Source organism: Sycon ciliatum, chromosome 1 (genome assembly GCF_964019385.1).
Source record: "Sycon ciliatum chromosome 1, ocSycCili1.1, whole genome shotgun sequence".
Taxonomy (NCBI): domain Eukaryota; kingdom Metazoa; phylum Porifera; class Calcarea; order Leucosolenida; family Sycettidae; genus Sycon; species Sycon ciliatum.
This window is the reverse complement of record NC_088643.1, coordinates 81,957,717-81,984,612: the sequence shown is the minus strand read 5'-3', so window position 1 is coordinate 81,984,612 and position 26,896 is coordinate 81,957,717. Positions and strand designations below refer to the sequence as shown.

The 26,896-nt window shown below is 46.5% G+C and overlaps 2 protein-coding genes and 1 non-coding gene across 3 annotated transcripts; all 3 read right to left on the bottom strand.

The window, feature by feature from the left end:
* Positions 1–10,683, bottom strand: LOC135805854 (sushi, von Willebrand factor type A, EGF and pentraxin domain-containing protein 1-like). The gene is made up of 15 exons (XM_065319972.1): positions 10,527–10,683; positions 9,970–10,077; positions 9,341–9,520; positions 8,504–8,716; positions 7,865–8,077; positions 7,386–7,598; positions 6,918–7,127; positions 6,270–6,497; positions 5,635–5,808; positions 5,063–5,293; positions 3,789–3,962; positions 3,215–3,445; positions 2,096–2,269; positions 1,655–1,873; positions 1–704 (listed from the first exon to the last, which is right to left on the bottom strand). Exons 1-15 carry the CDS (start codon positions 10,594–10,596, stop codon positions 520–522), a joined length of 2,823 nt encoding a protein of 940 aa, XP_065176044.1. The 5' UTR covers positions 10,597–10,683; the 3' UTR covers positions 1–519.
* A 4,480-nt stretch (positions 10,684–15,163) lies between these two features.
* LOC135805853 (uncharacterized) lies at positions 15,164–26,561 on the bottom strand. The gene is made up of 14 exons (XM_065319971.1): positions 25,299–26,561; positions 24,860–24,909; positions 24,576–24,705; positions 24,194–24,282; positions 21,216–21,429; positions 19,700–19,954; positions 18,820–19,323; positions 18,367–18,459; positions 17,634–17,699; positions 17,014–17,102; positions 16,636–16,694; positions 16,267–16,358; positions 15,674–15,716; positions 15,164–15,444 (listed from the first exon to the last, which is right to left on the bottom strand). Exons 1-14 carry the CDS (start codon positions 26,559–26,561, stop codon positions 15,326–15,328), a joined length of 3,066 nt encoding a protein of 1,021 aa, XP_065176043.1. The 3' UTR covers positions 15,164–15,325.
* On the bottom strand, positions 23,723–23,794 carry Trnae-cuc (transfer RNA glutamic acid (anticodon CUC)). The gene has a single exon. It is a non-coding gene; the product is annotated as a tRNA-Glu (tRNA).
* Positions 26,562–26,896: the final 335 nt, after the last annotated feature.

The window sequence follows — 26,896 nt, the reverse complement described above, 5'->3', positions numbered from 1 at the left end:
GAGTATATTTTGTCAGAGTACATTTTCAAGTTTCAAAAGACGCCAGAGGCACACCGAACGGATAAAACAGATTCAACATGATGTTCCAAAATGGGACCCAAGGGGAAGGATAAAGAAGGTGATGCTATGGTAGAAGTACATCATAACATACTGGAGAGAAGATATCTGGACTAGATGGGGAGTGTAGCAGCTGGTTTGAAGTAGGAGCTTGAGAGCAGCGAGCAAGGGGATTGTTTCAGGATATAGACAGTGCAGAGATGAGAGAACTGACATTAATTGCAGGAGAAGTATTTCAGATATGCACCCATGGCGGAAAGCAGCACAGAAGGTATAGCATGATCACATGTTCCACAGTGACGTGCACATGCAGGATGTATCTGTGCAACACTCACATGACAGTGCATGGATTACATACAACGTAACATGAAATGAACGTCACACCGTGACTGGCTATTCATACAAATCTTTCGTGGCATGTGAAAAGAAGATCCGAGTTGATTTGAAGGTACGGTGTGACGCTTATGTAGGGACACATCTGGTTTCTTCTCCATCCCATTGCCCGTTGGCTTGGCACACACGCTCTTCAGAGCCCAATAGGCCGTAGAATCGTGCGCAGCTGAACCTGGCAACAGCACCGACCCTATTACTGTTCATCTGCACTCCCAGGCCAGGCTGGACGGATTGGAATGGCGGGCATCTCACCTCTACAGAGAGCCAGAAAACATACAACATAAACAGTAAATTGTTGTCTTCGTTCCCCAGAGAACTCACGCGGTGGCCGCTAACACCCGGGATACCACTAACACATGACTGAGGTTAAAGTTCAGGTGGTAATGTATGTATAGTAAGGGATTTGAAAGGTAGTAATCTGACACCACTTTGGTAAAGGTAGTAATCTGACACCACTTTGGTAAAGGTAGTTATCTGACACCACTTTGGTAAAGGTATTTATCTGACACCACTTTGGGTCTCTGAATAGACAACATGGTCCGATGGCAATCATTGTTGTACGGTGCCTTTTACCATTGATATCGTCTCAGTATTGTTTCTTCCATTGACATTTTTATACATTTGAATGTACGGGCTCGCCAAGTACATTCTAGATTAGACAGAGATCAGTTTGGAATAGATGAGAATCAGGCTGTTCTGTGTTGGCGTGCCTCGGCTACTGAACGCTACTACCGTAAAAGCCCCTGTATACGCCCACTCACAATAACGCCTACACGCCCAGTCAGGGGAAGTCAACACTTTTGTTTCAAAATAGCGCCCACGGCCATGTATACGCCCAGGTATGCCGGAAACACCAGTACATGTACAGGTAATGATACCCAATACTTACTGCTATCCCTATTCCAAGTATACGCCCGGTTCCAAAATAACGCCCGTGCTCTTGTATACGCCCAGGAAATCGAGGCTGCTATTCTATACGCCCTGGGTCTATACACAGGCTTTTACGGTACCTCGACTTCATGCAGCTGTCGATGCCACAATTCATCAGTATGAAGTGTTGCTCCTGTGGTGTACTTCACCTATCTACAGTTGTATGGTGTCTCAGTCTGGCAGGACCATTGGGTGGACATGCACGCTCTTTAGGAAACTCGAAACGAACGGCATAATCCAGACAAAGGTTTTCAGCTTCTTTTTTTTTTTTTACCTTGGCGTGGTCGACAAGACTGGCATTCGCAGGCGTCAGCAGCTGGAACAGTTTCGTAACCTTCCTGGCAGGGCGGTAGAAGTTGGCAGTCGATGATCAGTTGGTTGCACCTTGCCTGGCCATTATGGCACTGGCACGAATGGCAGCCTCTATTAGCCATGAGCCAGGAGGAACCCGCAGCATGAGTCTTTCCTAATGTGTCTTGGCAGCCATTGTTGCCTGAAGCCCAAACACAGTACAAAGAAGTACATAATAGAGAACAGGAAGGGGTTAAGGCAAGTTTTTTATTTTTTATTTTTTAAACTCCGTACATGTTTCCACTATCCAATCTTGGTCATCAGTCATTAGCATCCATACGATAGGGCACATATCTGCTCTCTGGTAGAATAGGCAAATGGCAGCTAAAGACCTTTACTCTGCGGTCTTACAACAGGAACTTACGCACACATGTCACATCTTCTCCATCCCACTCTCCGTTAGCCTGGCATGTACGTTCGGCTGACCCTTGAAGTGTGAAACCAGGAAGACATTGGAACCGGGCAGTCGCACCCACTCGCCGACTTGATAGACCCAAACCACCATTGCTAATGGATGTAAACTGAGGGCATTGAAGAGCTGTGAGGAAATTCAGAAACAAACACAGTTTGTATATTGGAAATCACGCAAGTATTCTAACTACAGTCTGATGCAGTGCAGTGGGTTGTTTTTCATCGATATGTAGAATTGCAAACTAATGTCGAGGCAAAATATAGTCATTGAAGATCTTCAAAATTGCCGGGCCTGCATTAAGAGGCTGTCTGAGCATTTTTAAATAATTATTCTTTTTTTTGCACAGGGTTGACTGTAATAATGGCAGCATGTGCAGCTCTCTATGGACTATACATAAGAGGATTGACTAAACATAAACATGATATTGACATGAACACATGTTCTGGGGAGGAGTAGAAATTTTCGGATTGACGGTGATGCTGGAGTTACATGCAAGAATGAAGTGCAATGCAAAGCTATCCACGCTGAAACACACACACGCACACGTGTTGGCATAGTAGCCGGCACTGGGCCGGTTCACGTGTTCCTATACATGTACAATGTACATACTGTCATTTTACAGTATACAAGTAGTCCGTCAACATACTCCGGTAGTGCCGGGGTGCATGCACTGAATATCAACATACTCCGGTAGTGCCGGGGTGCATGCACTGAATATCAACATACTCCAGTAGTGGGGTACATGCACTGAATATCAACATACTCCAGTAGTGGGGTGCATGTGCTGAGTTTTGACCGGTTGATGTTTAGGCAGGCAGGCTAGTGGGATGGTTTTTGGTCTTTTACCACTTTGCTGGTGGGCCGATCTAGTCAACTGCCACTGCTTTAGGAGCTGCATTAAATTGTGATTTTTGCAGCATCCTATTACAGTGGCATTCCAACGGATGCTGAAAACTCAGTCTAACTCAGTGAGTCTGAAGCGAACCATGAATGGTTTTAGGTCTTACACGGAGGTCGACTTATAGCCAGTAAAATACAGTATGTACATGCGGTGTAATCACATACTAGTACCTTCTTTTGGGCGGCATGTGAAACATACACAGGAGTTGGCAGGAGGCACACGGTCAAAGTCTTCCGAGCATGGCGGTGAAAAGGCGCAATCAAGCGCTATACGAGCACATCGAACTGCGCCAAGCTGACAATAGCATTCCTGACATCCCGTAAAACCAGACGCCACCATCCAACTAGAGCCCTCAGCATGTCTCTCTCCAGATTCATCCACACAAACAGTTTCTGTAGAACCTGATAATAGAACACCATACAGACCAATATCAGTTTCAAATCAGTCCGAAAATGATGAATAATAGCGGGGTAGTAAAACCTCGGTCAAGGTGATTACTCTGAGAAGCCGACTATCTGTCCAGAGGATCACTACAACCAAGACTGAGGCAAGTCATATCCAGTCAAATGACCCTGGATAACAAGACCACCCGTACATAAAGGCAACATTTGTATGGTCCTTTGTGCAGCCGGCTTAGGCACTCTTCGCCGCACCTCATTGGGAGGACCTGAAACTAATATTACATTAGATGGATTAGAGAATGGTACATTATCCTTATATTATGCTTCCGTAGCGGGAACTTACGCACACAAGTTGCGTCTTCTCCATCCCATTCTCCGTTAGCCTGGCATGTACGTTCGGCTGACCCTTGCAGTGTGAAACCAAGAAGACATTGGAACCGGGCAGTCGCACCCACTCGTCGGCTTGTTAAAGTCAAACCGCCGTTTGCAATGCGTGTGAACTGAGGGCATTGGAGAGCTGTGAGGAAATTCAGAAACAAACACAGTTTGTATATTGGAAATCACACTAAAGTATTCTAACTACAGTCTGATGCAGTGCAGTGGGTTGTTTTTCATCGATATGTAGAATTGCAAACTAATGTCGAGGCAAAATATAGTCATTGAAGATCGTCAAAATCGCCTGGCCTGCATTAAGAGGCTGTCTGAGCATTTTTAAATTCTTTTTTTTGCACAGGGTTGACTATAATAATGGCAGCATGTGCAGCTCTCTATGGACTATACATAAAAGGATTGACTAAACATAAACATGATATTGACATGAACACATGTTCTGGGGAGGAGTAGAAATTTTCGGATTGACGGTGATGCTGGAGTTACATGCAAGAATGAAGTGCAATACAAAGCTATCCATGCTGAAACACACACACACACACACACACACACGCACACGTGTTGGCATAGTAGCCGGCACTGGGCCAGTTCACGTGTTCCTATACATGTACAATGTACATACTGTCATACTAGTATTCAGACCAGTGCATGTACTTGATGCTGTAAAAGCCATTATTCTAACGAGGCGCATATAGCGATTCCCAAAATTGACTAGTTTACGTGTACCAAAGGTAACGATTCTTACCCATTCTCAACGCTCAATAGGACAGTATATGTATCGATTTCTGCATAACGATTTCTATTTTAACGACAGCTTTCTCGTCGTTAACTTGTTAGAGTTAGCACTTCGTTATATATTATGGCTTTTACAGTATACAAGTAATCCGTCAACATACTCCAGTAGTGGGGTGCATGTGCTGAATATCAACATACTCCGGTAGTGGGGTGCATGTGCCAGTGAGTTTTCACCGGTCCATGTTTAGGCAGGCAGGCTAGTGGGAGATGGTTTTTGGTTTTTTACCACTTTGCTGGTGGGCCGATCTAGTCAACTGCCACTGTTTTGATCTTTGCAGGGTCCTATTACAGTGGCATTCCAACGGATGCTGAAAACTCAGTCTAACTCAGTGAGTCTGAAGCGAACCATGAATGGTTTTAGGTCTTACACGGAGGCCGACTTATAGCCAGTAAAATACAGTATGTACATGCGGTGTAATCTCATACTAGTACCTTCTTTTGGGCGGCATGTGAAACATACACAGGAGTTGGCAGGAGGAACACGGTCAAAGTCTTCCGAGCATGGCGGTGAAAAGTGGCAATCAAGCGCTATACGAGCACATCGAGCTGCGCCAAGCTGACAATAGCATTGCTGACATCCCGTAAAACCAGACGCCGCCGTCCAACTAGAGCCCTCGGCATGTCTCTCTCCAGATTCATCCACACAAACAGTTTCTGTAGAATCTGATAATAGAACACCATACAGACCAATATCAGTTTCAAATGTCCGAAAATGATGAATAATAGCGGGGTAGTAAAACCTCGGTCAAGGTGATTACTCTGAGAAGCCGACTATCTGTCCAGAGGATCACTACAACCAAGACTGAGGCAAGTCATATCCAGTCAAATGACCCTGGATAACAAGACCACCCGTACATAAAGGCAACATTTGTATGGTCCTTTGTGCAGCCGGCTTAGGCACTCTTCGCCGCACCTCATTGGGAGGACCTGAAACTAATATTACATTAGATGGATTAGAGGATGGTACATTATCCTTATATTATGCTTCCGTAACGGGAACTTACGCACACAAGTTGCGTCTTCTCCATCCCATTCTCCGTTAGCCTGGCATGTACGTTCGGCTGACCCTTGAAGTGTGAAACCAGGAAGACATCGGAACCGGGCAGTCGCACCCACTCGTCGACTGCTTAGAGTCAAACCACCATTTGCAATCGGTGTAAACTGAGGGCACTGGACAACTGGGACAAAATCAAGAAACAGACACAGTTTGTATTCTGGCAATCAAAGCCCAGTTCAGCGTAGTCTGACGGCATTCTAATCTAAACTGTCTAACCCAGTGCAGTGGGTAGTAGGTTTTAGCTGATCATTTGAATTGCAAACGAAAGGTAGGGCAAAATAATTGCATTCGGATTTAGGATTGCCCCACCTGGTCCACCGTTAGATTTGTTTCAGATTTTGCACATGATTGACTCTACAGTAACATGATCAATATCTACATGAAGACACATTTTTTTGTTTTTTTTTGGGGGGGGGGGGTGGTCAAAGCGGAAACACACAAGTATTTATAGTAACACTTGGGCCGGTTCATATGTTCTGGGATATACGGTGCACATACATATTGGCATTCTGACCTGTGTATTGACAAACAGACCACCAGCACAGCATACGTGTATGCACCGGCAAGCGTTTTTTCACATACCTTCCTTTGGGCGGCATGTGAAACATACACAGGAGTTGGCAGGAGGCACATAATCAAAGTCTTCCGAGCATGGCGGTGAAAAGTGGCAATCAAGCGCCAGATCAGCACATCGAACTGTACCAAGCTGCGGCTGACAATAGCATTGCTGACATCCCGTAAAACCGGAGGCTACCATCCAACTAGAGCCCTCGGTTCGTCTCTTTCCAGATTCATCCACACAACCAGTTTCTGCAGATAATGAAGCACACACATGTTGCACTCCGCATGATTATCCATCCCATCCAATCCAATCATCCACTCTGACCAAGATAATAATGATTTACATCCACTAGTCGTGGAAGCCGTAATGCAACTAGAACCCTGAGAACGGATTAACGAAGTTCGGCTTCATTTGCAGAACTACCTTGCGATACTTCAGAGATCAAATGCACACTAGACTGAACAAAATATATATTTTCCAAGGTCGGCTTAGGTTTGTCGCGGCATTGGAATCATTCCCTCTTCATGCATCCAGCTAGCCACTCTCTCCTGTCCTCACTCACTCATCCACTCACTAGCCCTCTTGCTCAATGCTCCATCGCTTAATTCCTCACCCACTGGCTCTCTCTGCACATTAAAATCCCCAGCCTACCAATTGATTCAACTTACCTTCTGGTACACATTGTGCTGGCTGGCCGCTCCACTGACCGTTCTGTTGACACGTGCGCTGTTGTGATCCTGTGAGTCGGTAGCCAGGCAGACAACTGTACCGAATAGTGACTCCCAATTGGTTAGCTCCATCTGGATTCTCACTCGACACTCCTGATCCTGTTCCGCCGTGTCCTCCATTTTCAATCCCTGGTGCAGGCCCGCATTGAACTGGTGGACAAAGTGAAGAGAAGCAGTTTATAGATATTGTCATTCAGAATGAAGCGGATCAATATTCATATTTACAACATGTTCTCTTACCAAACATTTGTGAAGTGGTTTTGCTGGAAGAGCTTTCAGTACACATATCTGCACCATAGTAATTATTTTGGTATGCTGTGTTTGTGGCTGCTTTCAGAGCTTTCGGGCAATCACAATATGACATGAGCTTACTCACAAGTCCTTTTCTGCTGCGGAATAGTTACTCACCTATAGTGGGCACACATTGTGCTGGCTGGCCGCTCCACTGACCATTCTGTTGACACGTGCGCTGTTGTGATCCAATCAGTCGGTAACCAGGCAGACAACTGTACCGAATGGTGACTCCCAATTGGTTAGCTCCATCTGGATTTTCACTTGATACTCCTGATCCTGTTCCGCGGTGACCACCATTTTCAATCCCTGGTGCAGGCCCGCATTGAACTGGTGGACAAAGTGAAGAGAAGCAGTTTATAGATATTGTCATTCAGAATGAAGCGGACCAATATTCATATTTACATGTTCTCTTATCAAACATTTGTGAAGTAGTTTTGCTGGAAGAGCTTTCAGTACACAGATCTGCACCATAGTAATTATTTTGGTATGCTGTGTTTGTGGCTGCTTTCGGAGCATTCGGCCCTATTTCGGGCAATCACAATATGACATGAGTTTACTCACAAGTCCTTTTCTGCTGCGGAATAGTTACTCACCTATAGCGGGCACACACCGTGCTGGCTGGCCGCTCCACTGACCATTCTGTTGACACGTGCGCTGTTGGGATCCAAAGAGTCGGTAGCCAGGCAGACAACTGTACTGAATGGTGACTCCCAATTGGTTAGCTCCATCTGGATTCTCGCTTGACACTCCTGGACCTGTTCCACGGTGTCCTCCATTCTCAATACCGGGTGCAGGTCCACATTGCACTGGTTATAGTGAATAGGAAGAGAACACAGGGCTGATGTGGCTCAAATGCCTATAACATGCAGTCACTGTTCAACCAAGACCAGCGCTACTAGACCAGCAGTTGAACCGACATGTTACTGGATCATATTTCAACTGGGTCCTCAAGATTAATCCATTCGCGGAATAGCGAAGGATGGACATCCTGCGTATGGTTTAAACAAGAAGGGGGGGGGGGGGGGGGGAGGGGGAGAGGGGAATGCTCATTGTCAACATTCTCAATTCTGGTCTGCAATCTCTGCATAGCCATGACACTCTTCCCTGGGTACATTAGTTCTATTTAGTATGGGCACAGCACTGTGCTATGGGCACATTGCTATTTCACATGATAAGCAGCGATATTATGCCTTATCCATTATCTGACAATCGACTTGAAGCCTATTGGTTACCTGCAATGGGTTCACAACGAGGACTCTCTCCGCTCCACTGCCCGTTCTGCTGACATGTACGGTACGATTGCCCAACGAGCCGGTATCCACCGTTGCATCGGTACTGTGCTCTCAATCCCAAGTGTCCAGCTCCATTGGGATTAGCGCTCGATACCCCTGAGCCGGTTCCCTGGACGATTCCATTCTCAATTCCCGGTGGAGTACTGCATGTTACTAAAAATTTAATATTATACAAAGACATACAGAGAGAGAGAGAGAAGTTACAAAATGGTACTGGGTGACTCACTGGACAAAATTAGCATGCAAGCTGTCACCAATATTAGTATCGGGAAATGCATGTACATGATTGTACTTCAAAGTAGAACACTGCCACGCCACAAATACATCGGATATTTTATTATTGTACAGTTGACAAGACAGTATCTTACGCACTGAATACGTGTCGCTGTAGACCACTGCTCAGCACTTGACTAGTGTCGTAGTGATGCTACAATAACAGTGTTCTGTTCTATCACGGTATGGAAATGTACATGTGCATGGCAATGATGAATGCTGATCCCCAATAAGGCATGCATGCATACAGACTGAGCACTCCAATCGTTACCCTGCATCACCATGGAAACACACCGACTGCATGCATTTACAATGGCTACCTACACACATCTTCGTCACATGGTCTAGAGCTATGGTGGCTGGCCAGCCAAACAGAATGTTGAGTTGTATATCGTCGCTGACCGAGCAGGTATCGAGCAGGTAGGAGCAGGCAGCAGCAGGAATTTTAGTATCGGACGACAAAGGACGAGCACGGTGCAAGAAACAATAGTCACACGCATTTACCTTTACGCCTGCAGTATGGAGCTGCATCACTCCATTGTCCAGTGGTAGTGCAGGTCAGAATGTGATTTCCATACAGCGCATACCCTGTGTTACATGAGAACGCTGCTCTGCCGTTCACGTATGGCCAGCGCGAGCGCACTGCACCGTTTGCTGGAGCAGAGAGTGTACTACAGCGTATGCCTGCACAAGCAAAATGTGGATGTAATTATCATTACTTTTTCATGATCAAATCAGCCAAAACAGATGTAGTGATGCTTTAAGAAGTGTGACACTGACAGTAGCCGTTTGTCACTTGCACTATGGCTTATTCACAGCTCCCTTTAGTTTTAGTAGTCAGTATTAGTAGTGTGTGTGTGGGGGGGGGGGGGGGGAGGGGGTTGGGCAGCCTCATGGCCAAGCACTTCTACAATCGCCAGCCCTGTCAGTGTACATGTGATGTCACAGGGGCTGTGAAGAGCATTGGGTCCGTGTGAGGACGTACAGTAGTGCAGCTGCTGATGTGTACAATCATGTGGTTGCCTTATGATCGTAGGAATACGTGAAACTCAGTGTTGTGACAAAGCTTCCAATCTCTCTTGTGTACAATCATGTACATGTAGATCTAAACATGACAATAGACTTGTACTTACGTTGATCGCAGAGCTCTCCAGTCACTCCTGGGAAGCATAGGCACTTGGCCTCGCCTAGACTGCCAAGGTAGCACTGGCCAAGACGACAAGGACTATCAAAGCAAGGATCTACAGTGGCATGGGGAAGTGCACCAAAGGAACAGAAAACACACGAACCAATCTTAACCATCGTTTGGGTTGAATTTTCATATCGGTTCAGGTCATCACTGACTCATCAGTCTTCCATGTCCGGAAGAGTTTGGACTGACTGTGAGCAACCATGCAACTCTCCCCGACTGGGGCATGATCTGATGAACAAGACGTGCAGCAAACTTCACTTTTTCCATAGACCATAAATGTCTTGCTAGCGGCAGAGCCTCAGTACTCGTCCGGCCTTAGCGTCTCAACCGCACTTCACACAATATGAACCAAACGAGTAGCGAGGAAGATGAGAAACCAGAAATGAAGTGCAGAGAAGCCACGTGGCATGTAGATCTGTTGTAAAAGTGGAAGAGTCGATCAAAGGACCGAACCATAACACGAATCCTAAAGCACGTCAGTCTAAGGGGTTTGCTTACCGCTAACCCCTGCCTGGGCACTGGAGGCGAGCGCCAGGGTGGCGATGGCCAAGACAAGCGTGGTGATCATGCCGCCACTCTCGCTGATATTGGTATAACTGCGTGCTGCCGTCGTTGTTAGCGCTATGGTGCACGGATGTGGTGAGGCTCGTCAGTTTGGGCTAAAAAAGAGGTGAACAGACAGAGAGAGGTACACGAAGGCATATCGGCATTGACAGAAAGCCTGACCAGTTGCTTGCCCTTCTTTCCGTACTCGGATCGGTTTCGGAAACATTACTATAGTCTACAGTACTACGGTATTGGAGTGGTCTTCAAACGACAATTATACAATGTAGATCAAGAGGGCTCACCACCTGGCCTTCAAGTCAAGGACAAAAGGATCTGCCGTAATGGGGGGGGGGGGGGGGGGGGAAGCTACGTAGATCTACGCAGCGAATACAATGTCATGCATTCAACATACGTGTACAAAAACAGTAGGTCTATTCCCAAGGATCTAGAACTGAGTCGGTGGTTTCTGGTCGTCTGAAAAAACTCCGACAGAATCGGGTTCATCCACAACAAAGCATGCGTGTAGATAGTTAGATTACGAGTGGGCATCACAATTCACATAACAGACATGCACGGTCTACCTGGTCTATCGTGGTCTACCTGGTCTATCATGGACTACACGAGCGCTCAGCGAGCACACCACCTAGCTTGTTGTAAGTGGTACCAGGACCTGGTATAGCTACAACCAGTTTGGACTAATATCTTTGTTATCGTTCAACTGTTCGAGAAGAACACTTACCTCACAAATGTTGACCTAGGTTGGGAAAGGTTTCGAAGCTAGCTGGTTGGTGATCGTCGATTTCTGATCTATACGACGCATGTTCCTCTCCTTTTATACGATAATCCACTGCCATAGGAGATGGTATTCGTGTGATGAAGGCCAACGGCAATGTGGATATGGGAAGGATCGGACACAATTGAAGAAAGGGGCTGGAAGCAGAAGCCAACAGGTCAGCTACAGATTACAATTTAGTTGGGTTCAAAATGGCACTCCCTCCGCTCCGTGGTGCCATGAGGGCATGTCGAAGGAGGAGATAGAAACTTATTGGCGTCATGTCTTTGTCAGAGAATTGACCGGCGTTGTGTTCATTGCGGTCGCTCAGGTTACCCAACGTGCCTTTGAAGCACCGCGTTCAGCTCGCAGAGCTAAAACCTGGGCCCACCACAAGTGTTCTTTCACTATGTGGTTGGGCTGTATAGACGCTTTAGGTCAGAGCAGGGTGCTGCCTACGCGCAGTAGAAGAAGATGCACCCGGCGCCAGTACTGGCAGTAGTTGGCAGTACTGGTAACATGTGTGTGTGGTGGCTCGGGTTGAAGTGTGAGAGCGTAATAGTAATACGAGCATACCGACTAGGTAGTAGATCTACCATCCTTGCAAACATCACTTTCATGCCCATCCACTATCATGACCCCTACTAAATACACGCACAGACGCGCACGTATACACGGGTCGTAGTTGCACTTGCAAACAGTACACCATGTGGATGTGTTGCAAACACTGGCAGAGTTTGAGGTTCAAAATTCGTGCACGGTCAGTGCAGGCGGTTCAGTCATTGAATTTTGTTCTGTCATTGTGACATTGATAGCATAACACTACATAAAACAGCTGCAGATCCTTGACTGAGCTGTCAATTATGTGTAGATTTGGCATAATGCTGTCTGCCGATGCTGGCGTCGAGCTGGCTGCACAGCGGACAGATAGGCATGACATTCAACCCACTGCCAAAATAGTAGCTTGGAACTGACATGTACTGAACCGCCAGTCCGCCTTCCTATACTCGGACAGACTGCAGATGCCATGTTCGTATAAGTTGACAGCTGAGCACATCTCCCGGTTGATCCAAGCAAAAGACAAGAAAGGTGTCACGCGTGTAAATACTGTGGGTAGCTGGTCTACACAACAGGTACTTTTCTTCGCGTCCAATTCGTCGCCAAATGCAGCTCCCATCTCCCAAAACCTCTTTATGGGCATACGTATGAAGACAGAAAACAGGTCGTGCTCCAAGAAATACACTGTATAGCATAATAGCACACAAGCAGAAGAAGATAAGACTCCGCACCTCATGATCATAATAGTTCATAGACTCAGCAATGATCTGATAGTGCTGAGGTGCAAAGTGCTCGCACGTGTTGGTGTCGATTCAACAGCAGCTGCATAATCGTGATTTACTCACACGCATACGCATACGCACACACACACGCGCGCACGCACACACACTCACACACACACACACACACACACACACACACACACACACACACACACACACACACACACACACACACTCTCTCTCTCTCTCTCTCTCTCACACACACACAGACCATGATTTCAATGATCGCTTTTCAAGGAGTATTCTCAGAGGTAGTAATTTGATAGTGTCCTCGGTGGGAGGGGAGGGGGGGGGGGGGGGGGCAATGTTGAGCATAATAATAATTATCACTTCAATATATTTGGAGATAAGACAGACGCTAATTACATCTGAAAAAGCAACAGCCTGAGTTTGCCAACTCTCACTCTATGTCGTGCTAGCCAACGGTCTATGCTTCGGGATGTTGTAATAGAGAACGTTGTCGATTTCATCACCATGAAAGAGGTTTTGTTTTAGAAACCTTTTCTGCCCTTTGTCACTTCAGTAATGGCATAACAGTCTTATCAGGAGATGGCGCAAGCTCGCACGACGCCTGCCTGTCTTCCTTGATCACAGCCGTGACGCTTACTTCTTTTTGAAGTACAAGTTAGTTAGCGGTAAATACTAACAGGACGAATCGCTTTGATTCTCTCCAAGACGCCAACAATGTGTGAAACTGAAGATATAACTTTATTGACATTCAGTTTCACACGTTGTTGTCACCGCAGTCTGTTACGATCTCCCTGCATAGCAATAGTACCCTGCAGGGAGATCGTAACAGACTGCAGTGTCCTATGCGCATGGAGACAAGAGTACATAAACCGGTTTTTTTATGTACTCTTGATGGAGATCAAAGCAGTGCACGATGCACTGACTGTGATCGGTTCGTCAACGCCTGGATAATGGATACTCTATCAGCATGAAGGTAAGGTATCGACTATCGGGCAGAGCACTAAAAGTCGTCCGTGATTTCCAGGACGTGCAAGTACAAAGGGAACCTTCACACGCAGCCAGTGTGGCTTCGTTTATACTGTTGCATAACGAATGCGGCGATCGCCAATCAACAGGGGTAGTACTGGTAGCACCGCCAGGACTGTATTATTTTAGTAACAGTCATGATGAAGACGAAGTGTGAATGCTTGCGGTCGCTTTGCTACGTTTCCTTTGAGAATACCGCCAAAGACGAGCTGAAATCTGGGACCTTGACACAGAGTGTGCTAGTAGTAGTAGCAATGATACGCTGCGAATGGGAGTCACAGGTGATGCTAGTGAGGCGTAACGAACTCATGACCGTGATTAGATTCTCGAACCACAACGTACTTGTTGCTTTCCCGGAGCTTAAACTCAACTTCAACTTGAGGCTATCCGTTACACCGCCGTCCAGAACATATCAGCCAAACCAACGAGCCGAATGGACATAAAGAAAAAGGGACGGTATACCATAAAGACCCGTTTTAATGCTGTCTACTTCTAGTGCCTAGAATAGATGCGTGTCACTCGCTACTCTATGGATCTAGTCAGTGCTGGAAGACAATATCTTTCTGTGCATGGCTGGCAGAATTTAATCAGTCCCCAATCAGCCAATGCAGCTTGTTCCTCAACTGCAGTTTATCGGAAAAATGCATCTTTCTACAAGTAGGTTTCGTCTAGCTATCAGGTAAACTACTTATCAGAGGTTCTGATTCCAGCGTGCCCAGCACAAAAACACCCCAGACACTGGCACTCGTCAGTATCTCCATTTCGACTGGGAAGCACACTCATTTAGTCAAATAGACCATACCGGTAATACAATTGCAGGTATCATGTGATGGGTCAACTTGCAGATCATTGTCATCGAGTCATGTGTGACATTGCAAGTATAGTGCTGCTCATTGAAATTCGTTTTTTTGGCCTGAACCTTCTCTCAGCAGTGCATAGGGGGCTTGTGGTTGCCCCCCAACTCGCCCCAACGCGGATTTGACACGTATTTGGCGCAACATTCTGCGTATAGACTGCTTCATTGTGGCTTTCACTGCAACATTCATTGTTTCACTTACCTGACGATGGCCAAGTGCCAAAACATTGTAAGTTACTGGAATGCGTTCGGATTTGCAGTGCTTTTGGGAAAAGGTGTGTCCACCCAGGATTTTCTTTCCAGAAAAGGAGGTTCGAAAAAGAGGCCCATGAAAATTGCTTGCCTCTTCAGCATAGTCTCTAATTCACGGGTTTCCAAGATCCATGTGCACGTCTCCCAACCTAAATCAACGCAGCTCAGCATCTCTGACACACAATTTGTGACAAACTCTTATTTTCTAGTTCAAAATCAGTACAGTCATATCAGCCTAAATTATCTGATTCACATACCCTCATGTTCAGTCATAATACATGTATGTGAATCCAGATAATTTGATTTGGCATTGCATTCCAACAATTCTTTCTCATTTTTTCTCCCAACCCTCCTTCCCTGTAACACAATAACATATCCGCTGCCTTGTAATTGAGCATTTGTGCTCGTTCGGATTTGCGAATTCAAATACAGTATACAAAAAAACAAAAAAACAATCAAAGAGAGATGTGATATGCGGGTCTCAAGAGTATATCCAAATCAGCGCATGAAGTATAGCTAGCGCAAGAACGCATTGTTAGTTGGTATTTGCAGCTGTTTCTGCTGCATGCTTCGACCAGAGTGCCGTGTGCTCTTTCTGCATGGTGCTGACAGCAGCAGTGAAGTTCGTCATCAACGCCGATAAGTCTGCGGTATCTGCATGTCAGAATGCAGGGACACAACAATGCACACAGACGCGCTGATCGGTACGGGAACATGCTACGGCATGGTTTAGCATAGAGGGATACAGACTTATGAACAGTACAACACTGACCAGTTGCACACCACTTACACCCACTTCTCTCCGCACATGTTGTGACTGTAGATTCTACACACTGTAGGTTGATGCTCGGCTCCGGATGACTCAATAACGTTATGCACGTACCTGATGAGCCTGCTGCTTGCAGTGTGTCAAGACCTTCGGAAAGCTGTTTAGCAAATGTACAATAAGGAGAGTGGGTGAGCAATTAGGGTGAGAAGAGACACAAGCATTGACATTGTCTTTGAAAACAATGTTTTCAGCTCATTGGAATTTGACTGGAGAATTATTAGAAAGTGCACTATAATAGGACAACCCTAAGCACTTTCATTTTCCAGCTGTTGGGAAGAGACAAGGTATCCGCGGTGGAGGTCTTGCAACCATACTTAGCCCCCCGGGGCATTCACCCTCCCCCCTCCCTAGCCCCTACAGAGAGTCAGTACAATGGAACCTGTCGCAAAGGATACCCGGGAATTGAGGATACCTATCAGCAATCCCCTGGTGGTACAAATGTGCACGCATGGACTAGCTCCTTGACTGTCCGTATTTCTCAGGTTCCCTGCCGTACTTCAGTTATTAAATTAGCGACCTCAGTGCCCATGTCACATACAGTACATCTAACCAATGGATCGATATCCACAAGCACACACCACATGTAGTAGTGCCTAAGCATATAGTCAATTCGCCACTGGTCCCTAGCCACATACCAAGCTACTTACCACATTAGCGTTATCCTTGAAAGTGCTGACAAAGGTGCGAAGGCTTTCTTCGGATGGCACAGTTTTCAGAGTCTCGTATGCTTCCAAGACGACTGCATCATGAGCACACAAGACGGTGAGGGAGGTGAAAGGGAAGCACAAGATCAAATGCAATCCCGGTACAGAACCTGGCAAATATGAACATCACCCATGCAAAGACAGACACTCTACCAGTGTTCCAGAATTTTTGAGTGCAGCTCATACACATTTCGTCCCATTGCTGACTGACTGCCAGCAATCCAGTCCAGGTGAGTTGCGATGCTTTCATTCCATTGAGCAGCTATCATGTGCAAGTGTTGACCCTTGGCTAGTGAGTATTGTTACACATACCTGTCAGTGAAACACCAAGAGAAGCTGATAGCTGGTCTTCATATGCTACAAGCAGATCCCTGCAGTGCCGCATTCATCATGAGAGGGAGACAGAAGAGGCAGGAAAGGAGTCAGCAAATTCTCACATAAACTACCAGAACAAACACAATACTTTTGATATGCTTGCATACTGGACAGTGATGGTCATGTTCAAATGCACACAATACTGTGCCCATCCTCTGAGGGCTTGGTAACACTAGGCAATGTGTCTATTAGCATCAATAACCAAAGTCGTCACCATGATTATGAGCTCGTATAATATCACTGACTGCAATGTAATCTGAGACCCCACACACACGTACACACTGCAGGCTATGATCACAAACAGCTGTTTTATACCTTATCTTATCAAGATATGCGTACACATAGTCATTGTTCAACTCCTGACAACGCTGATAGAACTGCAGTTCCGAATGAGTGCCACTGACCTGCGCAATTCAGCGAGGAAAGAATACAAAAGAATCATGATGATATACGGCTCATCGGTGCGCTATAGTAAACATATCTAGGTGCATTGGCAAACCACTTTTATCATAGGTATGTATTGTCTCAGCACACGAAGCATTATTATTCCACAATCACGATGACATAGTGCCAATAAACATGTGATGCGGGCGATTTTAACCAGCCATGGTGGGGAAAACTGAGAAAAAGAAGGAGGAAAAAGAACAATGAAACCAAAACAAAAGGAGTACTAACTACCGTCATCAATCCAACTTAGGTAAGCGCGTGCAGAGAACAAAATGCAGCATAGGTGTCACGATATAGAAACTATATGGCTTCTGAGCTGCGTGTGCTGACTTGTTTCCCTCCAACCAAGAATCTATTATGTATTGTCTACATGACTGCACATGCCCCCCCCCCCCTCCATTATATAAATTTCCAAAGCTGGATGTACACGACAAAGCCTCATCTCAAAACTAATCCGAGGCTCGGGCAAACAGAGGGAGTAAACATACTTCCTGGTCTTTCATTGCCAGCGTATACTTGACGGCTTTCACAAGTGCATCAAGATGACTGCATAGCTGGACACAGACACACACACACATACGCAGGTACGTGCACACACAACATACACACACAAACACATGCAAATATACCCACGTACACACACATGGGAAGTTGCGAACACATACAATCACACACAGCATTAACCCAAATCAAGTTAACGTACTTTTAACAGATAATTCGAAGTAGGTCAACAGGAAGGTATCAACACATCGTGTTTAGAGGTGAGGGTTGGCTTGAAATCAAATTTTTGTTACCTGTAGTCGTCTGGATGCTGAGTTGAATTGGCAGCCTCTTGAGACCAGCACTATTTGATTCAACATCCAGGAGACTACGGGTTCTAAGAGTGTCATCACTGGCCAACCTCCCATAAGAAAAGAGGGAATCTTGCCTTCCAGTGAAACGTTCTGTTAAATTGCCAAACTAGCAGGGTTCACTCTTCCCACTGCGGTGTAAGTGCAACTGAATCCCGAGGCTGATTGGAAAACAGGACCAACTGGGCATTACAGCCGTAAGTAACGGTTAGTTCCTCAGACCAACACCATTCGACCCAGAGGACACATAGTACGTGTAGTGCCATTTTGATATTAGCCTGCTCTTCCCCTTTACCTTGCATTTCCCAGGATGCAGGTACATGCACCATGGCCGGTTAGCCCAAGGCTGGAACTCTGCAATCATACATACCTCTTTTCTGTTGCGCATGTTGGGTGGTAACTGCGCCAGTATAGCTTCGTTTGACCAGTCCTCTATTGGCAACTCTTGCCGATCTAGCGCCGCCTGTGAGAGTATGATGGAGATGTCATCAGCAGACGCAAGGAATATATCAGCGGTACACTACACAGCTTCCAGCTTCTCTTTTGCCATAAACAGGACCAGATCACTCTAAACAATGCTCTACATGATTGTAGTCATTAGAATCCTCTTCATTGGTTCTAATGATCATTTGTATACAATTCAAGGTAGATTTATGACCAGGTTCAATAAATGTTTGCATGCACACAGTAGCCAATTATCACGTCGCTGCTGGGCATGACATTAAATACCATGTACGGATAGTGTTATAAGCACACAGACACACTCGTATACACACACACACACACACACGTTTCCACTACAAATACGGGGACATGGACTCACGAAAGGTGCGGCAGGCACCAGAAGGCAGAGCTCCAGGAGATGCTTGCATACCACGTCCAAGCGAGAGCATGCCGTGTTCAAATGCTCCACGGCATGTGTATGAACAAATGGAGAGGCCAGTGCCATAGTATGGCGGTGCCCTCCATCCACCATGCACTTCCTGCCTTGGTTACCGCTGGACACCAAATCAGGGGTAGGTTCCAATGTGGTGTCAAGTTTAAAATTGCTGTGCGGCTGGGCAGTTTCGTCATTAAGAAGCCGTGGACTCGGTGCAGATCCACCCTTTGCTCTTGCAGATCGGGCCCTGCCGAGCCGTTCTAAAGTCTGACAGCCTTGTGGTGTTGGCTGTGGAAGCAGTAAGGATGCTGATGATGAAGATTGCAGTTGAGTTGCTGGTGGTGTTTCCTGACAGTGTATGCAAGGCACCGTGTAAGTTGTCTGCAGCGAGATGAGTAACTGTTGCAAGTGGCCATACAACTGGTAGAGCTCACCTTCTAGATGACCCTGAAGTCAATAGAACAATTGCAGCAATTGAATATAGTCACCAAGATGTATGGTCCACCGTGATTAAAAAGCTATCCTTAACTTCTTCCATGTTTGCACGACACCAGTCACATTTACCTTTGGTAAACAGCTTCTACGACAGACTCAACTACATAGACTTAGACCCGTTGGATATTTTTTCAAGTACTTGGTAACCCCATGCCATAATACACTGTCCAATCCTCATTTTCTCTGTGCTGCGCTGATGAGTCCACAAAGGACGAAACAGCATGCTGTCCACAGATGGAGTAATGTCCAGTTACTCGTGTCTAAGCACTGTTTAGAGAACCATGGGCTGTGTAGCTGTGTGTAGCGGTTATAGTGCTACAGTACATACCACGTGCCTGAGGTTGAGGTGCTGTAAGGACCCGCTACACACATCAATAATGCGTGGCTGAACAAAGTTGCTGTTGCTGCTGGCCTTGGAATTGGAACGTTGGGTCTTATCGCTGCCATCATTGCCATCTCTGCAGATGTCTACATGCGCACTGCGGTGCTTGGCCACACTGTTAGGTCTATGGGTAGACTTTGAGCCTTTCAGGAAGGGACTCATGAATACCAGAGCATTTTCTAGTTCCGGTGTTGTGCCCATCTGCAACGACCAGAAATCACAGAGGAATGCAATAAACTGTTGATAGATATGTTGAAACGGTATCCATTAGCCCTTTGATTATGCACCCAGACACTTGTTACTATCAGCTGATAGAACCGTCAGGCGAAATAGCACGTCATAGTACATTCGAGATCAGCGGGAAGAAGATGACGACGTCCACTAATTTAGTATCTGTGCACACAAATCTGCTGTGTGTGTTACTCTGTGTGTCAGCTATGGCATCATCGCCTGTGGTTCCATGCCTAGCATGTACGTCTGAGCCATCCTGCAAAGTTTGAATGACGTAGGTTGAGCGATCGCTCCACGAAACATACTTTTTGAAATTCTCTTCATAGTATATCTTCCACCATTGAAATTTCGAATTTCTTCGAATTTTTTGCTGAGAGGGGTGGCTTACAACCTCGATATGGCTTGTTCCAGGCATGCTTTGGAGCCATCGCCTGTTGAAACAGTGGCGGAAAGCTGCCCTGCAACTGTTCCAACAGGAAATTAATCGATCTGAGAAAGCGCGAGTCCGCGAATCTCGGTTGAATATTGAGTATTTCAAGCCTTTTCACGACGAAGATGGAGTTCTTTTTGGAGATGGACGTCGCGGCAAAGGATATGGTGTCCGACTTCTGGCGTCTGGTGAAGCCAGGGATCATTTGTCCAGTCAGGTCGGCAGCCTAACCATCGGTAAGCTTGTGTTTGGATCCCGTTCTGCTCGATGTGGTAGATCACAAACAATTTGATACCGCACAAATTGATCTCAGCATCGTGCGTACGGTATTTTATATTCAGAAAATCCCAAAGTGTCTCTGTGTGGCCGTCCTATGCCACGAGAAACTCCAATCAGGCTCCTATGTCCTCTGCCTTCATGATTGAATGTCCACTTCGTTTGAACAACGAACACAACAATCGAGGACGGCTTTGCAATGAAAAATACCGGCAGCTATACTGGAGCTGAAAAAAGAAGAAAAAAACGTGCTCAGGATGAGACTCGAGTACACGCATACTCTCCCAGCAGGTGAAACGCAATTTTTTGTGAAAAATGCGTGTCGCCGACTGACTAGTAATTTCGCCTGACGGCAAGTTGTTCTGAACTAATTGCACTCAGTTCATCTTGTACCAAATGACCATACGCTTTGAGTGTTCGTTCGCAACCTACGTTTTCATGCAGTTATCTAAACATTTCTTAATGATCAGTTGAACGATGTCCCACCCTGAAAACTAGTAAACAACTTGCACAAATTCAACTGACCTCAAAGCCTTTGGCAATCCGGGCATGTGTATGGCACACGCTGTGCAGCATGTCGTCAAACTCACGCCGTGGAATGAACACACCTCTTGGCTTGTGACCATCACTGCCATTTCGCGTCGCTGTGCTCACGTTATGACTAGACGCGGCAGCTGATCTGGGTGATGATGATGACGATGAGTCGCTAGTCTTTTTAACACTTTCTGCTTGATAATGACTGACATGGCAACAAAAAAAAAGAACGGACAAGACTTTAAGATTCGCACAGAAGAATAGGCAAAGTGGTGCTTAACAACGTACCTGGTACAACAAACGTGTGTGAAGCCAAAATGGAGGTTTGCACATTGCAAACCGTAGTTAACATTCACGAAACCAACAAGCCAAAGGCGCCATGGCAACCAGTAAACGAACCCGCAAAAATAACAATAATTAGAATAAGAAACAGAAAAAAAAATCAAGTTAGTGTGACAACAAGGATTTCCAGACGGACGGAAATACTCCTGTCATATCGTACAGGAGTATTTCCGTCCGTCTGGAAATCTGCTGTTATCGTCCCGATCTATAAGAAAGGCCAACGCTCTCAGGCTGGCAACTACAGACCAATCTCTCTCCTTCCCGCTGTGTCCAAGGTCTGTGAACGTATTTTCTTTGAGTCTCTGTACTGCCACGTCACCCCAGCGCTTTCACCATCTCAATCCGGTTTCTGCCGTGGAGACTCCACAACTTTCCAACTAACACGTCTAGTACAAGACATCTACACCCAGCGGAACCTCAGGCGGCATGTTGGCATCGTGTTCTTTGACCTAGCGAAAGCTTTCGACACCGTCTGGCATCGTGGTCTGCTTGCAAAGCTAGAGTCCGTCTTCTTGGTACACGGTCCAGCCCTGCAATGGCTCTCATCCTATCTTTCCTGCCGCCACCAGACTGTCAGAGTATCTACCTCCCTATCAGACCCATTACTAGTCGTGTCTGGGGTACCCCAGGGGTCCATACTTGGGCCGCTCCTATTTCTACTGTACGTTAATGACTTGCCAGCCCTTGTACCAAATGTAAGTCTTTTTGCTGACGACACTGCTCTGATGTGCTCCGACAGCTCGGCAGACAACCTCACGGCCTCCATGCAGTCCGGGGTCAACGCTACAGTAACATGGATGGAAACCTGGAAACTGAAGCCTAACCTCGCCAAAACCGAGGCCATGTTCTTCTCTCCCTCGCCCCCCACTCAACTTCTGTATTTTCCTGGTCTAAATAGTACACCTATTAAAGTTGTTAACGAGCACAAGCACCTGGGCGTTATTCTCGACCGCCAACTCTCCTGGTCTCCACAAGTCCAGTCTGTGTGCAAGCGTGCGAGTGCGTCCTTAGGTATGCTACAACCCCACTGCCAACACTTGAATGATAACTGCAGAGAATTGTTCTTTAAGTCGTACATTTTGCCTATATTTGACTATTGCGATATAGCTTGGTGCGGGTTGTCTCAGACTTTACTCCACAGACTGGAGGTACATCAACGCTTGCTTCTGAAAATTCTGTTTCGAAAAGACCAAACATTTGCCTCCCTTTGTCTTTATAAACTTGCTTCCACGCACCCTCTTCTTGCCCGACATCAGCAGCATCTTTGTATCCTTGTGCAAAAAATCTTCCTAGCCCAAGTCCCGAAACATATTGCCAAGTACAACTGGTTTGTTACCACTAGACCAACACGCAATGCCTTATCACTGCCCCGAGCTAGTTCCTCTCTGTTTTTGAAATCCCCTTTCTTCTCAGCATACTCCCTTTGGTCTAACCTGCCTACTAGCATTAAGACATGCCAGGATATCAGGAAATTCACAGTCCAGCTTTCCACACTGTCTCATCCGAAGTGATCCCATGTATTATTAATGTGCCTCCCTTTCTTTTCTCTCCCTATCTCCTTTCCCTCTCTGACAGCATCTTTCTTTTTTTTTCCCTTTTTAGCTTGCCGTGGTTGGCTATCACCTGACCTCTCATGTTTATTGGCAGTCTTCGGACGGGCCAGGAGATGTTGAATAAATAAATAAATAAAATAAATAAGGTTCCCTTTCCGGTGAAAGTGCTGCAACTGAGTGTGTCATTGCTGACCAACAATTTGTTTTCCCCACCCTCCACTCCCACTGTACAAGTATTACTGGTACACATGGAGGCATGTGGGGTTGGCGGTCAATCGCCTGCCCGCAGCTTCGGGCAAACACATGACACCGGGTTGTCATCGCAAAATGCCCCCAGAGGTGGCCGGGCACCGGGTTGCCCAGGGTGACCGCGGCCCACGACTTCAAAATGTTTCTCACCTTATCACTATTCCCTTGTTCCCTGATCATTGCCTTGGAACAGTATCACTTTGCTCTCAGATGTTTCAAAATTTGATTCGAATGATTAATAAATTTCGGGCACATGAAACCCCTCCAAAAAATACCAACCGTGATCCGTTGTTGTGTGGAGTGAATGTTGAAATGGAATTTGTCAGCAGCCATATATTTTGCAAAAAAGACATGTTCCCACACCGGGAATCGAACCCGGGCCGCGGCGGTGAGAGCGCCGAATCCTAACCACTAGACCATATGGGAGCTGCTTATTTTGCATGCTCAGTTTAGTTTTGGAATTCTCGTATCAAACCTCCGGGTACATCGGTTCCCCGACTTCACTGGACATACTGTCAACTACTGCTTCCCATGTATCTTTGGTTGCATGGTACATTTTACTTGAATCATTCTGACTGGTGTTTCTCCATGCACAGGAACATCATCACCCCCAAAAGGGGTCCGGGGGGGGGGGGGGGGGGAGAAAAGTATCAGACCCGGCTACCGAAAAGTGGCCGAAACCTTATGTATATGATAATGGTACCCTCTGTTTCTCAGCCATCATGGTTTTAGACCATCTCACTATGCCTGCCTGTAATCGATAACAGTAGATAGAAGTTCTTGTAAACTGATACAACACACTGCCATTTTGAAAGATTGACATACCTGAGCAGGTTCATAACTTGCTCAATTGTGTTGAAAGTTTCCTGCACCAGACTGGCACGCTTTGACAGTGCCGTTGATAGCAGCAATACCTTGGGGTTGACGAGAACAAGGCATAAACCAATGTATGAATTAGGGCTACAGTCACGTGATTGATTCTTGACCTAGACGACCACAGATCCATAATATTCATTGCTATTGTTATTGGTTGGGGGCATGACATGAGCCTTGTAAAAAAAACTTGCCAATACTGCTGCATTTACGATGCAAACCATTCCGGCACATATTTAACATACAAGCTGCAAGAGTTTCACACGATTCACAGTCTCTGCAGCAATGACACGCTTCGCCTTTCACAATGCGAATGTCCATGTGCAGTGCTGACCTGTCGTTCTAGTTGGAAAATCTGCGCCTTCAATAGGTTGCTACGGCGATAGCCATGAGTCGGGTTGGTATCAGCATTATGATCACTAGCAGACGAAGATGACGCTGATGTCATTGCTTGGTATAATGACCTGTGCAAAAAGAATACGAGGACAAGGGCGCTGTTCTATGTCTTGGTAAAGCTGTGCTTATACCAAACCGCTAGGTCCTGGGGTGGATCAATGGTACTTACAACGTATAAGTGAGAATGCTATTAAAGATATAACTGAGTACCATTAGTAGTACCTGAATTTCTCCAGCTCTTGTGCAAGGTTGCTGTTCTCTTCGCGTAGATCCTGGAGGATAACACAGTTGCGAAAATGTCATGTCACAAATTTACATGCAAAATTGCATGTGCACTTGTGAATTGAGCAGGATTATTTTATTCTTCACCTAGGTTGCTTATGTATAGGTTTCATAGTCACCATGGAAAAAGTGGACGGCTATAGGTTTTCCTACTCAATACATCCGTACACAGAAACTATTTGAAGTCTGTCCTGTGGATATACATGTATATACCTGTATCTGATCGTTACTTGGCATCAGGCACGTAGCACCACCGTTGGAGGTGGTCCGGCCGGAGGGGGAGGGGGTTACTGGGAAAAATTTGAAATCAGGGTGCAAAATCCTGCATTCTGGACGTGGTCCGGCGAAAAAGTGGTCCGGCTGCTACGCCCCTGCTTACCTTGACCTCTTTCTCCAGCTCTGCAATCTGTGCACTGCGACCGTGCCCAGTGAACGACACACTAGAAGATGATGGCAACGCCGTCGACTTGTGGCTGGATCTGGTGTGTTGGTGTACGGTAGAGTGTGCACTGTCAAAGCGCTGGCCATCGTGCTGGTGTGACTTGCCAGTTGTGTGATGAGTTACGTTAGTGTGGTGGTGGTCACCTGGCAGCTGCTTGCTCTTGCTTAGAGTGGGCTGACGGTGACTGGAATCCAGCTCACTTGTGTCGTTGACGGGAATGGTCTGTGTGAGGATTGAACGTGCATGCGTACTTCGATGCCCGGCAAGCGAATCAAAACAGCCATCATCTGCAGTGAACGGCATGGTGTGTGCATTGCGCTGTGAGGAGCGAGATCCACTGGGTAATGGCTGTGAAGCTGCTTGACTGGAGGCTGGGCTATTATAGTCATGTTCATCGTCAACAGTGCTATATTGCTCTGCTGGTGAAGTGTCTTGCTGAAATAGCCAACCACCACGGTCAGTGTCCTGCCCTTCCATAGTGCCATCCCAAGATTTGGCTGTGTGCGGATTAGCACGTACTGCTGTCTCTTTACCCCTCTCCTCCTTTGAACCACTAGCGGGGTACGCCGGAAACCTCACGTCATCATCCCTGGCTGCAGAAACAGCTGTACTGCCGTGGCGCAATGGCTTGGCTTGAGCAGTCTTGCTATGGGCTGCCGCGAATGAGGGTGTTTGTCGATACGTGGCATGCTTGGCCTTGACTGCAGCTGCATGATGCTGAGTAGCTTGTCTATTGCTACTAACGTTAGTGCTTGAAGTCACTCTACCGTGTGGTGCTTGGCCTTGCGACAGAGCAAGGGTTATGTCAGATGTTGAGCGAATGGCAGCTGGTACGCCATGTCTTTCACCACTTCGCACATTTGAAGAAGACCTCCTCGACGACGACACTGTATTCTTTACAGTGGCATCACGACCACGGGGCAACGCTTGCTCAGTATTCGATCTTCTATTCAGGTCAGACACACTGCTGCTGCTACTGGCAACAGAGCTGGGCATACTCCGACGTCTTTCCAAGCTGGACGATCGTACCCGTGTTGTGCGCAATGTAGACGCGTCGGTACTCGCTGAGTGAGCGCTTGCAAACGCTGATGATGCCGAGCCAGCGTTCCAGGATGGACGGCGTACATGGCTAGAGGTAGTTGCCTTCTTGCCTGACGAGGATGCCATTGGTGGCCGTCCAGATGGAGGTTTCCAGCTCATACTCAGGAGATGGCTGATGACTGGACAAGGGTGAGTTTCGTCGATGTTGATCTCAGTTAAACTCTCAGTTCTATGTACCCACTGTAGTGGACAGACACGGAGAACAATTGACACAAATTATTTTTTCATATACATTCAAGGATTTCCCAGAGCCTAAGGTGGGGCCTGTGAAAGGGAGCGGGTGGTGTTCCAAATGCGGCATGTACGACCAGAGAAAGCTGAAATAGACCGACATGGTGTAGGAGTAGTTACTTGTAGGAGCGGTTGCTATTTATACTCAATCCTTTAAAATATTATAATTAATACTTAGCTTACAATTCACACAAAGTGACTGC